Here is a 16,975-nt window from a genome sequence, read left to right as displayed (position 1 = left end):
CACTCTAGAAAAATTAGAAATGCTTCAGTGAGAGCATAGTTAAAACACCCTAGAAGTGCTTAATTGTTGCAGTATTTCACAACATGTGTATGAAGTGGAAATCTCTATTCTAAGAATGGCTGAGGGTGAAGTTGAGAAGCTCAACAGTTAAGATACTGGACTAGCAATCAGAAGGTTGCTAATTCAAGCCCCTCCACTGATATCACTTTTCAGCCCTTGAGCAAGGCCCTTAATCAACAATTGCTTGAATTGTACTCACTCACAAGAAGTTGCTTTGGACAAAACGTATCTCCTAAATTACATTAAATACTGACTTAGGGTCCCAACATAGAACCTTGTTGCTACAAGGACTGTATATTAAAAATGGGATATTGAATATACTAGAAAATATTGTATGTTTTATTTAAGAAATGAATGTTTGACCTTGGAGGAAAACTTGAAAATGAACAGCAACATTTTCTTTTATAAAAGCAGTCACCACTTTCAGATTTGTTGGGGTGGAGTGGGATGTCTGAACATCAGAGGCAGAAACCTAGAACTCAAATATTTAGCAAATGAAACAGGCCTGCTTTGGTGGGGGCACAAAACCAGCAGCCCAGAATCTCCTACTGAGCTACTGATCACTTCCCCAGGAAAGCTGGAGTATAGACTAAGGACTTGTGAAGAATACAGGAAAACTAAAAAGGGAGTCTTGAGTTCACCTTGTCATGTATTGGTATCCATAGGGTAAGGCAGGTCCTCAAGACTCAGTTGAATGGAAACAATAAGAGCACAGCCATACAAATATATGGCCTACCAGAGTCATCAGATATCTAGCAGCCACAATAAGATGGTCAAGAGAAGAGCGGGATGCCACAAACAAGGCGACCAGAAAACTTTTTACAATGCATGGGGCACTCCACCCAAGCCAGAATTAGATGGTAGGAGCATATATAATGCAAGATCCATGGTTCATAGTGAGACAAAACATTCAAGAATAAACTGTGTGCACAATTATTAGCAAAGTTGTGTTTCTGAGGATTCATTTTATTATTGAACTACAGTTAGGTTTTGGCTTTCTTAGGAGAATGCATGTGTGAATAATTATTGGGAAACTATTAGTGTGCAGAATTATAGAACTAAATGAAAAACTGGTTTTCCCCCCCTCCCCCTTGTTTAATTTTCATCTGTGTGAATAATAAACAACTTCATTTACAAATAAACATTGACCAAAAAAAAAAAAAAAAAAAAAAAGTTACCAATATAACCCTTCTTTTCAATAACAGTCATAAGCCTTCTATTCATGAAGTCTGTCAGTTTCTTAATCTGTTGACATTCAACTTTTTGTGCAGCAGCACCCACAACCTCCCAGAGCTGTATAGTTTTCCTTCACCGGAAGTCTCCCATTTTAAGAAGCCCCCCCTCAAGTTTAGGGGGTTTAGGTCAAGTGAGGAAGGGGGCCATATCATTATTCTTTCATTTTTGAGGCTACTGACTAGCCATGAAGTGGAGTACTTCAATACATGCTCCATCACATTGTCCTGCATAAAAATCATAGTTGTCTTGAAAGATGCAGACTTTTTCCTGTACCACTGCTTGAAGAAAGTGTCTTCTAAAAAATTTGGAGTATGTTCCAGAGTTGATTTTGAGTCCATCTTCAACCCAAAAAGGTCCAACTAGCTCACCTTTAACACCAGCCTATAGCAGTACCCCACCTCCACCTTGCTGGCGTCTGAGTCAAAATGGAGCTCTGTGCCCATTACTGATCCAGCCACAGGCCCATACACCTGGTCCGTCAAGACTCACTCGTCTCATCAGTCCATAAGCCCTTTGAAAAATCTGTCTTCAGATATTTCTTGGCCCAGTCATGTTTCACCTTGTGTCTTGTTCAGTGGTGGTCAGGTTTCAGCCTTCCTTACCTTGGCCATGTCTCTGAATACTGAACACCTTGTACTTCTGGGCACTCCAAATTTTTTCTCAGCACATTTCTTGGGATCCTGTTGAATACATTTGTTGGTTCTGTGATCACACCCCAATAGCTTAGCAATTTCAAGTGCTGCATCCCTCTGAAAGACTTTTTAAAACCATTTCAGTCAGTTAAATCTTTTTGGCCCATTTTGCCTGAGGAAAAGAAGCTGCCTAATACTTATGCACACCTTCATATAGGGTGTTGATCTACTTAGGCCACACCCTCCCTCATTACACAAATACACCTCACCTGATATGCTTAAATCCAATAAGCATTCAAGTTTATACAGCTTGGAATTGGAAAAGATGCATAAAAATGATATGGTCAAAATACCCTCTTGCCTAAAAATTGTGCAGTTTAAGGTTGCTTTTCTGTACCATCCTGTGCCTGATAGAGAGATGATATGTCTTACACAGAGGCCTGCTGAAGCCTTTTTCATGAAAAAATGACCTCAGTATAAAGAACTATTATTACTGGTGATTTCAGTTCTCACTTTAGTGCTCAAGACCCTTTGAGATCGGCCTTTAGTTCTATACTAGAATCAACTGGCTTCTACCAATGTAGCTCTGCTCATTGTTTAATTGAAAACACTCTGGTGGACATATGGTATAGACATAGAGAACACAGTCATCCTAGCCTGGTCTAATGCCATTTCAGACCATTCAGACACAGTCTCAATAGTTAAGGCTGGAATGAAAACCTATTTGTTTAGTCATGCATTTTATTAATAAACGTTCTTGTGTGGGATGGGTTTCAGACACGTGCACACCGTCAGGATCAGACTGTGACTTCTAGACAACTAAACTAGACATTCATCACTTATTTTTTCATTTTTATTATTTATTTATTTTTCCGCTCTCTCTCTACTTATTTTGCTCATTGTTTAATTATAGTGTCCATTGTTGGCCAGAGGAGGATGGGTTTCTAGAAAGATTGGTGGCTCAATCTCAAAAGCTGTCAAAAAAAAGAGGACCAAAATTTACAGTGGTAGAATAATAACAACTAGAAAATTGCATTTCCTGAAGAAAATGCAGATTGATGATGCAAGTGATTCCCAAGTAGATGCTGTCTGGTTGCTATAGTAATTGGTTGCTAGGTGAAAAATGGGAGTCCCAGGCGGTTGCTAGAATCTTAGTAGATGATGGTTATTGCGTTCCAGGTGGTTGCTATTGTGTTGCTAGATGGTAAGCTGATTGTCATGGTGTCCTTACTAACTGATAACCAGTAGTGTGCAACCAGTTAGTGTGTAACCAGTAAGTGTGTGTGGGAGTGTGTGCGTTTGAAGGTTTCAAAAAGGTTTCTGCCATTCATTTCCTATGTGGGAAAACATTTTTTTAAATTAATGTCCAATCAAAAAGCTGAATACAAGCATGTGTTTCCCAATCAGACCAAACATTCTGGAGTTTGTCTGAAGCCTCCCTCAAAAACAGGAAACAGGATGAGTTAGCAGTCAAAAAATCTGGCAGAAAAAGAACAATACTGTTATGCGGCGGTATAGTGATTGCATATTGCATGTGCAAGGTCCCATTGTAGATCAAAGAGATCCTCTGCAGGGATTTTCCCACTGGATTTCTATGACAGTAGCCAAGGTAAATGCAGAGTTTTCTGGAACTTGGACTAGCAAACTCTAGTGTCTGCTTTAAAAACAGACTGCCTCAGCAGTCTCATTTAAATGACTTCAAGTATCAGCTGCACCAGCGACGCATTATGTCTTTTTATGTATTTACGATTTTTGTGGGGTTTTTTCATAATGAATTTCATCACCTGTAGTTTTTGGTTTCTGTGTATGCATGTCATGTGCAGTAGGGAAAAGAGGTACCAACTACTGCTGGACACTGAAGAGGGATGTTCCTGAAGTCAAATATAGGCAAAAATCATACATTGGTACATATTTTAAATGTAGCAGCAACCTTATTTATGAATTATATATACTAAAGTAAAAATTGCTGTCATTTCTATACCATGCATTGAATCTGAACAGATTCAGGTTCGGCATAAAAGGTCCATCCTTTTTAGCTTGTGTGCTACTTGCCAGATGGGCACATTTGTGTTTTGCATTAGTTTTCTCTCACTTTTCTCCTATTTTCTCCAATATATCCTGCTACGGGTGATCTTCGTCTCTTATGAAGTCTTCACCAATGACTGGTGTTCCATGTATGGCATCTGCCCATGTTCACATTCACATTAAAATCAACTTTACCAGACAACCCTCTTTGGTGCAAATTTATTCAAACAATTACGTATTATTTTTGGAATGTGCAATCATTTTGTTCAGAAATTAGTTTTTAATTTTTTTTTGTTAGAGTAGTATTTTATTAAATTAATTTAAATTCAGTATTTCGGTTTCAAATTTCACTGGAGCACCACTGATTTGGGCTTATGCAGCATCAAAACAATGATCAAAATGAACTTTGAAACAAGGTTTATTTAAATCATTTTTCCACAACCAACAACAGGTGCACTTTTGTTTTGATTGTTTTGTGCCTGTCTGTTAATGTTCATTGTCCAGTAAATTCCTATTTAGTAGAATGTCCAAAATGTTTTGTAATCTATAAACACTTATCAGCCTTACTCATTGTGCTGCATTAGCTTTGGCTACAACTACACTTCTTTTTGTATACTCTCACTTTAACAAAATGTCCAAATTCACAGGCAGCCTCTAAAATGGCACAAATATACATAAAAGTCTTAAATACCATACACTAAGTTACAAGTTACTCTAGGTGTCAGTGTAAGGCACCAACAATTTTAGATATACAACAAAGACAGTGCCCCTTTTTGTTACACCAAGAAGTTACCTAGAGAGTGTAGACCTTAGATTTCTGTTCAAAATAAAGAATTTATTTTATGGTTTAGACACACAAAGTGCCCGTTGCTATTCACTTTGCCTTTAGGTTTAAAATATTAAAGGGCATTTCAGGAGATTTTGGGGTAATATTACATTTGTAGTATTATTGGCAGTTTTGGCACTGTCAGACATTTTATAATCAAAAACACATGGGCAAAGGAAAAACAATGATGACAGTATTATCATTAAATGAATGAATAAAAACAAATCTGAAATCATCAGAACACTTTTTGATGGAAAAAGATCTGAAAGAATTCTTGATCTACAGATCAAGTCAATCAGCAGAAGTAAATGCATCTGAGAAAATAACATGATCTAGAACAGCTTAAAATTATTTATTTTTTAAATCATCAGGGAAACCATACATTACAAAGCTGATACTGGAGCTGATAATCCAGTACTCTAGGTGCCTACAAAAATTGTGAATTAATGAAAAGTACTACCATTAAAACTATAATGAAAACATTCTGGCATTAAACAAACAAAGAAACAAAAAAACCAAACAACCACCCCCCCCCCCCCCCCCCCAAAAAAACAACAACAAAACAACAACAGTAGTGGCCTGAATGTATAGTCTTGGGTAGCAACCACAAATGAAGAAAGAGGCTTCTCATATAGGATGGCAAAAAAACCTCAAACAAAAACAACCCCCCCCCCCCCCCCAAAAAAAAAACAAAAAACAAAAAAAACCTACAGACTGGTAAAAACCAAAAGACCAGGAGAAAATCTTTGGCGTCAATCATTAAGAGGCACAGAAATACCTGGGCCTTTTGGATCATCAAAGCGATCCATGGTCCGTAGTTGCATGATCATGTGCAAGCCATATGTGAGGATAAGGACCATAAGCAGCGAGGTGAGCAGCCCCATCCAGATACCTGGTGTGAAGAAGCTTGCACAGTCACTGGCGTATGAGAAATTCCCAGTCACGTTGAATCCCTGGATCTGTTTTTAAATCAAATGTCCAAATCAAAAGTCAATTAGTTAAATGGGACCAAACAACACAAGCCATGGTATGCATATTTTTCTTATTTATTTAAAGTTCAGTAAAAACTTTGTTGAACCAGAACTATGCATCCAGTGTTGGAACCATCCTAAATGTATAAAAAAAAAACCTAGGTGATATTTATTCAGTGTGCAGAACATTAAGGTCATTTACCTTAGTAAACCTAATAGTCTACCATACTATGTATAACCAGTTGTGAGTTCTAAAATTCATTTTAGGACTGGTTTAACAACTTGACTACAGAATTTCTTGAAGTCTGAACTCTTTGATGGCTGAACACTTGTGAAGTAATTTAATAACCCCCCATCCCCATAATACCATGCAATCCATAGGTGTGAATGGCCGTCACTCAAAGAAGTGTTATGGCCCAACAGCAACCACAAAATTACAACCATACAGTTGCTTTGATGGTAAGGGAATTTCCTATGACAAAATCTGAACTTAAACTTTTTTAAAAGGCAATTTAAAAGTAGACGCGTGGTCAACATATAAACAAATGAGGAAAAACACTACGTTCACTATGGGATTTCTGATCAACGGTTGTATATAGCTGTCTGAAAATCAGTATGAAGGTAGTTATACTAGTTCTAAGAAATTTTATTTGGTGTGTGCCCCCTGTGTTTTAAGAATATGCAATGCTATTAAATGATTTGATGTAGTAAGCCTGAGGGCTTTATCACAGTATCAGGTTAAAGAACAAGGATCTAGCAATGTCTGATCTTAATCATGTTTGTGAAATTGTATCATGGCATAAACAAAGGAGATTTCAGAGGACCTCAGAAGAGTTGATGGTCACCAGGTTGGAAAGGGTTACAAAATCATATCTAAAGAGTTTGGACTCCACCAATACAGACAGACAGACTACACAAATGGAGGAAATTCAAGACCATTATTACCCTCCCTAGGAGTGGTCGACCAACAGAGACCATGCCAAAAACAAGGAGTGTAATAGTCTGCAAGGTCACAAAGGAACCCATGTAAACTTGTAAATATAGGCCTTTCACATTAGCTAAGGTTAATGTTCATAGGTCCACAACCAGATGAACACAGAACAACATGCCAGGACTGCAAGAAAAAATCTGCTGCTCCCCAAAAAGAACATTACTGCCCGTCTGCAATTTGTTAAGCATAAAACCTCAACCCTTCTTCAAAACAACTCAGTAGTAGTATATGGATGTGGGGCTTTTTTGCAGCATCTGGACATTGATGGAACGATTTATTCTGAATTGTGCTGGCAGTTTCTAAAGGAAAAACATTAGGCCATCTGTCCATCAGCTGAATCTCAAGAGAACATGGGTCATGCAGCAAGAGAACAACCCTAAGCATGCAATTAATTCTACCAAAGAATAGTTAAAGAAGAAAAAAATTATTAAAGTTTTGGAATGGCCAAGTCAACGTCCTGTCTTTAATCGAATAGAAATGTTGTGGAAGGACTTCAAGCAAGCAGTTCATGGGAGGAAATGGCTGAAGCCGTTTTGTATGGAGGATGGTATAAACTTCCTCCAAGCCAACGTGCAGGACTAATCCACAATTAACAGAAATGTATAGTTGCAGTTACTACTGCACATGGGGTGGGGGTGTGTGGGGGGGTCACACCAGACACTTTTGCCACTCAAAGATATGCAATATTAGATCATTTTCTTCAGTAAATAAATGACTGTGTATATTTGTCTCATTTGTTTCATTTTGTTCACTTTACCTTTAGGTTTTGTGCGACAATCTGATGAAGTTTTATGTCAAATGTATGCAGAAATATGGAAACTTCTAAAGGGTTCACAAATGTTCAAGCACCACTGTAAATAAATTCATTCAAATAAACCTATACAGTGAAACTCAAATTTCTGAATAGCATGTTTAATATACATGCTAGTGCTATCTGGGGTACAAAAACTGAATAAGAAATCTAACAGGTTAGGTGAATATAATAATAATAAAACTATTTGTATCACATTTTACTACTTTCGGTAGCACTATTTAAGAGTTTAGGAGCTATACAACAAATATCTTCCATCAAATAAACTGCAAGAGGTCACATGGATTACCAGTAGTAGGCAACATGTTGCTGTCATTTAATCTAGACGTTATAAAGGCATGAAAATCTGTCATCATGTGGGGTCAACATTTCTTAAATGACAATAGGCAGTTTTTATTGATGTCACTTATATGAGTCATAAATAACAGGCCTATATCAAGGCTTACAAGTTTAACTTTAGTATTAAAACATTAAGATCTAGGATAATATTGACAACCTTACATCAGGTTCAAAAAGGAAGAGCCTGGTCATCCAAAGTTTTAGCTACTCAACACTTTGTATATGGGGTAAGGACTGAATCTTTCATGCTTTGAAAAACCCTGTTTAACAAATTGATAGGGAGTAGGATCAAAACCTTCTGTATCTAAACCAACTTGTTTGCAAGGATGCACGCTCAGCTAGAGTGGTCAGTGATTTTTACTGCTTGCCATATGGCAAGCAGTAAAAATCACTGCCCACTCTAGCGCGGCTTGTGTATTGTGCTTTTAGAAACCAGAATAAAGCCCTATGCTTGTCATTGTTGTTGGGCAACAATGTTTTTCAAAACCTTAAGACAGGAAAATTGAAGCTAATGGAAATGAATAGGCTTACTTTAAGCCCAAAAATATTGGCAATCAATCAAATTATCCACTAAAAAAATATATCCATGATCGCTTCAGTTTTACCAAACACTGTCACAAGCATGCGCTACCACTTACCAGGTTAGAGGGCACCAGCAATGTATTGAAATGCGCATTGCACAACCTCACTCAGTGGGTGACAATACAAGGCAAGTGAGGTGTCTACATTTTCATCTAAGTGAGCTCCATTTGTCCTGCCAATTGCTGCCAATCATCCCTGCTGCATCTGGAAAATGCTTATGAAGTAATACGATTGTAACTGAATTTTCTATTAAAACATCTGAAGTTCTCTTATACTGGAAGCATTTTCTAAAAGGCCATTTAAAAGGAGAGGCGTGATTGTTATGGAAACAAAAAAACCATGGTGTATTCAGTGTTGGATTTCTGGCAGTTGCATGTTGACAGCTGAAAACTGGTATGCAGGTTGTTACATTTTCTTAGAACTAGTATATGTGGATGGATGGACCAGAGAGGTCAGCTCTCTGCTTCTAGCACCTATATACTACAAAGCCTGCCCATTTTTTTAATTTACCAATGGAGGTAAAGCACATTTTCCCCTAGCACAACATGCCAACATCACCAGATTTCCTTAATGGAACACAACTGTAACTTCTTAACTTTTACTCTCAAGTTATTTATGAGTTGCTAAGGTGTTACAGCCCTTCAACCAACAAAATAATGTTAATGTTATTGTGAATCCTGCAGAAAGTAAAGTTAATAACCTTCTAGAAAATTACTTTTATGCATTTATTTCCACTACAGTACAAACACACTTGCCTCACACGTTAGTGAAGCATTTTACCTCTTTGTTGGTTCATGTCTGGCCTGGGCTCATTGTGTTGTTTTGTGCCCTCACACTGTAGGCCCATACCTTGTGACATCGCATCCTGTGTTTGGTCTGTCCATTTTGTGCCTTTGGTCCAGACTTTGGTGCATATTGCATTCATAACTGAAATGAACTGCACAGGAGCTCTTTTGGACCAAGACTGACCTGCGCAGGGGGTCTCGGTCCGCTTGTCTGGCGCACACCATGATTTGGAAGGCAGCTTACACACTTCCTCTAAAGAAATGTACTCTAAGAGCAACCATAAGTGCAAGGGGTTGTGGGATAGGTGTTACAAACCTCGCCACGCTGACCAATCAGGAAAAAGCAGCATTTTGTTGCCCATGCACAAAGAGTATGTGCCTACAATTATAGCAGGCAAATGCAATTATTTTTGTTGTTCTTGACAGCCTATGTAGCAAACCAACATAAACAGAAATATACTAAGCTTATATAATGTAACAGCCTAACATTTCTGTTAGCCTGCACTGGAGGTCAGCTTCAAATTTGGGAAAATAAAATGATAATGACTGTGAGGAGAAAAAAATAAGGCCAAGATTTTAATGAGGAGTCTCTGTGGTGTCATGGCAACTACTACAATGTTTGTGTTTTTTGCTGTTGGACTGTCTCTAAATAAGCTTCTCAGACCACCCAGTGAAAACCACCTTTCTGTTGCCTGTTCAGTTATCCAGTATATAATGTCATATATACTGTAATAGTTTGTGTGATGGTACCTGAAAGTCTGTGAAGAGGATGTTCCACTGGGAGGCATTGTCTTTAGCATTGCTCGGGACTAGCAGTGGGCTTTCACTGCTACTCACACTTTGGCAGTGGAAGGAAAACTCAGCAGGAGAATAGATACCACGGCTACTGTTGAAAACAGCCCTCTGGCCATCATAGTTCAGCTCCACCTTTTCTATGACTGTCCAGTTTCGAGCAGACACAGGAAAGAAGATCTTGCGCATCAAAAAGCTGGTGGTTAAAGGAGAAATATTTCACTCCTTTTTCAGAATTTATCAGTTCCCTGTGCTATCTAAAAGACAAAAATCTACACCATGTTCTAACCTGCCAGGTCCACTGTGAAGGACATTTTTGGATTTTATATGATAACTACTGATGGCATTGGTTAAATCCACTGCCTGCACAGGTGAAGTGAAGATTATGCTGCAATGGAGAGCTTTTCAATATTATAGAATGTGTTATTTATTCATAGATTGAGAGTGCATGATCAAGTGGGGTGTGACATTTTCATGATTTCTTTGTTTTTGGAGATATGACAGCATTAATGAAAATTAAAATGTCACAGCACACTAATGCAATAATGAATACCAGTGAACTTTCTGAACACTTACGTGAGTTGGAACGACTTGAAACTCAGAACATTTTGGTAATTCAGGACAAGTCTGGGTGGAAACAAAACCTTAAAATAAATCATTTGTTGATTGCAGATATAGTAAATATTAAAGTAATATTCATATAAAACAAGAATGAAGCTTAATTTACAATATGTAGTTTTAGGATGCACAAATATTCAGTTTCTGTAACTCGGACTAAAGATGTGACTGACACACACACACACACACACACACACACACACACACACACACACACACACACACACACACACACACACACACACACACACACACACACACTTTACAATTCACTTTGTATGAAATTTTTTAGAAACATTTATTTTAAAACTAAATATTCTATAAATCTTCTTACCTGGAAAATGTTTCATTACAGAAAGAACCATCCAGAGAGACAGAGTTAATGAAAGTAAAGGGGCCCAGATCAAACCAGGGTCCCTTCACATGGCTGATATTTAAATGATCAGCCCAGAGCAAAATGCATGGCTGACCCAAAGTACTGTTAAAAGTAACTGGTGGTTTGACAGTTGGGTCTCGCCGTGCTTGTAGCAGAGAACGTCCCACAAACCTCTGAGTCAAAGATGTGACGGTGTCATGAGTCACCTATGAAGGAAGAACAGTAGTTTTAAAAAAAAGTCTTAATGGGTGCCTTGAATGCATGACAAATCGTTGTGCTCAGTACTGAGGATCCGTCATATACTTTCAACACAGTGAGATCCTAAAAGGTGAAATGCGCTTTGTAAACATTGCTGTCACAAGTCAGATTATGACCCGGTGTTGTCTTACATAGGAAGGCATCAGACCAGTGTAAACAGCAGTGTAAGGTACACCATGAGCTGTAAAGACAGTCAGGACATCTCCAATGATCTCATCTGCCAAGAGAGGGCAATTATTAACTACACCAGTAATACACATACACAAATCGATATAGGTGAAGCACACAAGGTTTCCAGAAAAAACAGATTTGGACAGAAGTTTTAGGAGGTGAAACCAAATAAAACTGACATTATAGTGAGCACAGGCTGTGTGTGCATTTCTGATCTGTGTGACAGAGACCGATCAGCCATAACACTGATCATCTTTTTACAATGGCACTTGTTATGGCGTGCGCAACAAGCGAACAGTCATTTCCTGTCATTTCTTAAAGTTGATGTGTGGAAAGCAGGAAAAATAGGCAAGTGATGGCTAGATACCATCTGAGGCCTTGTGAAGTCTCCACCTCAGGTCTTACACACAGGGAGCTTTGGACAGAGGTCCTAATACATAAGGATCAATTGTCATCAGCCGTTCCTCCTCAAGCATCACTGAGGGAATTGTCTACTGTATTACTTGCAAGAGATGTAATCAGCGTTATACTGGAGAAACCTAGGGAAGGCCTTTGGACACCTTAGGACCATCAGAATTAAGGATTTGTCATTTCCAGTGTCGAGGCATTTTTATACAAATGGGCACTGCATTAATAACATTTGTTTGCATTGTCAGTTGTCGCTATAGCAGCAATGAAATAGAAAACTGATCTACACTCTTGGAACTTTAGAACCCCATGGAATTAATGTTAGAATTTAAACATCTACTTTTTCATATATGAACTGGCTCCTTGTACCATTAATTCAGAAGCACTTTGCTTCCATAGCTGATGAAGGACCTCTGTCCAAATCGTCCTGTGTACTTCACAACAACTGTACATCTCTTACTACAGATACTCAGCTGGAAAATTTATATTATATATATATATATATATATATATATATATATATATATATATATATATATATATATATATATATATATATTTTATTTTATTTTTTAATTTTACACACACACACGGTTACAAAATATAGAAGCTACTCACCATTTTTCCTAAGAAGCTCCTTTGACTGCACACTGTCAAAGCAACAAAATTTGCATTTCAAATATTTTTGTCAATTTGCAGATCTATACGTTATTGTGCATTCGCTGGTAACCTATCTGATGTTTACACAGGATCCACTCTGTCCGTTACTGATCTTGACATCCACGTAATGCCAAAGCCTCATTTCAGCTGTACTGCTCTCTGGTGACTTGGTGAATACATTACTAGCTATAAATTATGAACTTGTTTGGGGAAGATAGGCATGAAGTTTATCTTTTCAAGCTTGCCATTCCAATCATAGTCTACATATATTTTTAATTTTTCAGTTTTAACTGGCACAGTTCCCAAGAGCTGAGAAGCCATTTATGTAACTCTTTACATAAAAGTAGGTGGGGCATCTGACCTCAAAACTTATTTTTTAAAAATGTATATAAAAATGAATATATGAATCTCTACTAAATAATCATCTTAAATCATTCCTCTCATCACATTCCATTTTGAGCATATACTAATCTGGTTTTACAGGAAGAAGGAAAAAAAAAAACAAAAAAACAAAAAACCACCACAACATTTTCTTTTGGTCTGTTCAGCACTACTTTGCTTTAAAGTTGCACTCACTAACCATTATTAGTTCTTAATGCAGATAAATCTAAATTAATGTTTACTTGAGCAAAAAATTATGATACTGAGTATTATTTAAATAGTAACGGTACAAGTAACTTGGAATTTCAAGGTGAATATAATTAAGCTTAAGCTTGTGTGCAAATTAAGGGGAAAAAAAAGGTTTATTTTTTAGAAGAATCTTAACTGAAGCAACTTTCATTTCCTGTTTTGTATTAATGGAAACATTTTAAACACGCATGTTTTAGCTGCAACTCTCAAGATTTGGACTCTATCAATCTGCACAGTTGGTTTATGCTCAAAATAGAATGCGACAACTATTATTGCCAATAATTATAATACTTGCCATGTGAGCTGCATGCCAAATTAGGGTGGCCATTTCTTTCTACAAGGCATGACAGACACTATATTTATTTAAAATGCTTGTACCGGTTTTCTGCCTCCTAACAATTTATTGTTGTCTTTTAATGTGGGTCCTTGCTAGAATTATATTATTATTGCAGGTGCAGACTGATTTTTACTGACTTTGGAAAATGCAATTTTATTCACTGTGCGCCCGAAATCAGGAATAACATGCAAAACAATCTAAAGGTTTCTCATTTTACCTCACTTATGGCACAGAAAATTTCACATTTCACTTCTGTCCTTGTTTTAGCTGATTCATTTACTTTATTAATTTATTTATACATGTGTTAAACCATTTTGCATTTGTAATTATTCTTTTTTTATTTTACCAATTTGGTTGTTTTATTATTCAATTTTTATTCACTATTTTTTACAAATTTGTTAATTTATTTTTTATTATTTGTTGACTAGAGTCTTAATTTTCTACTTGGTTATACTGAAAATGAGGCATCTACCTCAGTGCATTTCCCAGTTTAAATAAAGGTTGAATAAATTAATGTTTCATCTTATATTATACCATCCAAATAACTGTGTATATTCTAAATAACACATAATACCAAATAATTAGGTCTATTTCAAATGACATTCTTTACCCATGAGTGTAAGGGAGGCTGATGACCAGAAAAGAAGGCTGTGATGTGTTCAGCTGAAGCTGGTTCAGTGCTGATGGTACAATATGGAGTGCCGGAATCCCAAGTACCTCCTGGAAAAGTTCCTCCACTGAATCAGTTGTAGACAAGGCTAGGGCTGGCAGTACCAGAGGAGTAGATGCCTGTAATGCTGACTGGTAGACAAATAAATTATTAAATAAATAAATTATTAAATAAATAAATACATACATACATACATACATACATACATACATACATGCATACAGAGAGAAATCCTCCTATTCTCCTCATACATATTAAAATAATATTCTTCCTAGTAAGTGGATTAAGGTGGGTTACTCAGTGGTAAGGAGACATTACATTCATATTGCATTACACATTTACAGGCCAAGCTGGGTATGAGCGGCACAAGTGCAGGTTATTTGCAATATGTCACAGCTTGCTAAAATTGATCATAATGTGCAAACTGTTCAGATCAGCAATTCTTCCACAGCATAGGATGTATCCATTTACGATGCAATTACTAGTACTATTTTTTTCACATATCATTCACCATATAAAGTAAAACATTTATACAAAACACTCACCTCTAAATGTAAAAAAACACTGTCTTGCTTATTTCCAAACACCCCACCGTATACTGTGAAATCCTCTAAGCTTAACTGCACAAAAAAGAAGAGATCGGCAGTTTGACATATGTCAGTATATGCTCTCAATTGCTTACCTTTTGAGTACAAAAAACAAACAAAAAAAGTTTCTACCAATATACATTTCACATAGCTCATATATTTTTAGATTTATATATCTTTTTAATGCATTTGCAAACTCCTGAACCCTTGGGCAGATGGGAGATGTTTACGATATTACAGTCATAGAACTATAATAGGACATTCCAGCATGGTTGCACACTACCATTTCCTAGTTTTGATCCTCAGGGGAACAGGGCAGTCGGGATGATCAGGGGTGAAGCACCCTGACAGACTGTGCCCTTGTTGAATACTCTAGCAGGGAAGGACCTCCCAGATGGACCCAAGTGCAGATATGGTGGTGCAAGGAAGGGTAGCAAAAAGTGGCAAAAGTCAACCAAAAATGTATAATCACTATAGGCAAAGGGATACAACTGAAAGAGTGGGGGCACTAGAGAACAGTGCTCTGTCCACTACACTCCTGAGAAGGCAAAAAAAAAAAAAGGAAAATCAAAGGAAAAGGGGGGGGGGGGGGGAGTCCTTGGTGCCAACAATACCACTTATGAGCTTAGCGCATGTCACACTGTTATATAGGCGAGGCCACCTCAGGAAGATCAGGCCAATGAGCCCTTGTTAGTTTCTGGCTTGTGGCCTCACTCTAGTGGTTGCTCACAACTGACATTGTGAGACACTTGTTACATTTAATTCATCAGCAAATTAACAAGGCCTTCACAAGTTTAAAATAGTTGCAGAAAACTAAAAAAAATTATTTATTTTAATACTCAGAAAAACCACTATATACTACTGTAAAAGTTTATCTTTTTCTCACCATATACTAGCAAGACCCATTAATTTATCAGCATTTTACTCTGAGTCTATAACTTTTAAAATGTTCTAATTAACTGTTCCACAAATAAAAGATTAGTTCACATATAAAACACCCCCTCCCCCAATCTCCAACAACGTTTTAACACAATTCTAGTCTACCCTGTGGAAACAGTAAGAGGAAGCAAGTTGATGCCTCAGAGTCATATGACACTGAGAGTAATAGATGGTATATCCATGAAGGTACATCTGTGCTTATAAATTGGCAAGACTGTCCTCACCTTGTCTTGCAGAAAGAGCAACACCGTGTTTGGCAAAGTTGTCAAAGCAGATTGAAGACTGGACACCAACTTCATACCAGAGACAATTTCTCCAGCTGCTGGTTCTGTCAGGGTTGGCAAACTGTCTCTACATAAAAAAACAGCACTTAGTAAACACTCAGTTTGCCAAAGGTGTCACGGCAGCTTGAAGATAGGACACCAACTTCATACCAGAGACAACTTCTCTGAAACTGAACGTTGTTTGAAAGTTAGCATAACCAGCTTCAGCTACATCTCTGGCTAACACACTTCCCTAACAGTTATACCGTGTAACACTAGCTAACTATATTAGTCACAGTACAAATACTTTGCTTACAAATATTGGATGTTTGCCTGACATTCAAATCCTCGCTCGTATATAAGTTGATTTATCGTATGCGGGACATGGCAAAACGGATATTGAATAAACAAACATAGATGTAAAGAGAAAATCACAGGTTTCAAACTGACTGCATCTTGGAAGTCTAAATTCCACTATGTTAGCTATAGCAGGAAGATGATTACAAGCTAAGTAACTATGTAGGCTATGCCATCTATTCTTTTATAGTTATTGAGTTTACTCGGAAAAGGAAAATAAAGGTGAACAGAAAAGCGCATTAACGTTACATACCCTTCGCTGGTCCATATGATTAATGGCACATGGGCTTTACAAGGACATAATGAAATAATAACAAGAACAAATGAAATAAAAGCCATGGAAGATACAGTAACAGATAAACAACCAACTTCCGCCATCCTCTTAAGATGTCACGTGCAACTTATTGCTAACGCCGAATATCATGTGAGAGCTGCGTGAAATGAGCAACGAGTGCTGGAAAGTCATATGACCATTCCGTCCAAATAAAAGCCCACACGGGAAATCTGTAAACGGTTGTACAAAAAAGAAAGAAAGAAATTTAAATAAGTCGAATTAAGGGACGCTGTGAATTTTAAGCGAGACAAAGTATGTTAATATTCTGTTTTACCATTACTGTTTAAAGGTAAACACCGCATTTTTGGTATTTTACT

At 37.3% G+C, this 16,975-nt stretch overlaps 1 protein-coding gene across 2 annotated transcripts; it reads right to left on the bottom strand.

The window, feature by feature from the left end:
• Nucleotides 1–4,353: 4,353 nt before the first annotated feature.
• atp6ap1b (ATPase H+ transporting accessory protein 1b) lies at nucleotides 4,354–16,747 on the bottom strand. 2 transcript variants are annotated; one of them, XM_027016503.2, is made up of 10 exons: nucleotides 16,578–16,747; nucleotides 15,929–16,055; nucleotides 14,724–14,798; nucleotides 14,119–14,309; nucleotides 12,500–12,531; nucleotides 11,434–11,519; nucleotides 11,003–11,250; nucleotides 10,627–10,677; nucleotides 10,009–10,246; nucleotides 4,354–5,738 (listed from the first exon to the last, which is right to left on the bottom strand). In XM_027016503.2, the coding sequence occupies exons 1-10, from the start codon at nucleotides 16,700–16,702 to the stop codon at nucleotides 5,532–5,534; spliced, it is 1,380 nt and encodes a 459-aa protein (XP_026872304.2). In that variant the 5' UTR covers nucleotides 16,703–16,747; the 3' UTR covers nucleotides 4,354–5,531. The 2 variants fall into 2 exon arrangements, with proteins under 2 accessions (XP_026872304.2, XP_026872305.2); XM_027016504.2 differs by having other exon boundaries at nucleotides 11,216–11,250.
• Between the last annotated feature and the right edge of the window lie 228 nt (nucleotides 16,748–16,975).

The sequence above is a fragment of the Electrophorus electricus genome, chromosome 22 (assembly GCF_013358815.1).
Source record: "Electrophorus electricus isolate fEleEle1 chromosome 22, fEleEle1.pri, whole genome shotgun sequence".
NCBI lineage: Eukaryota > Metazoa > Chordata > Actinopteri > Gymnotiformes > Gymnotidae > Electrophorus > Electrophorus electricus.
Note: the sequence above shows the minus strand (reverse complement) of the source record. Positions and strands in the feature narration are given on the sequence as shown.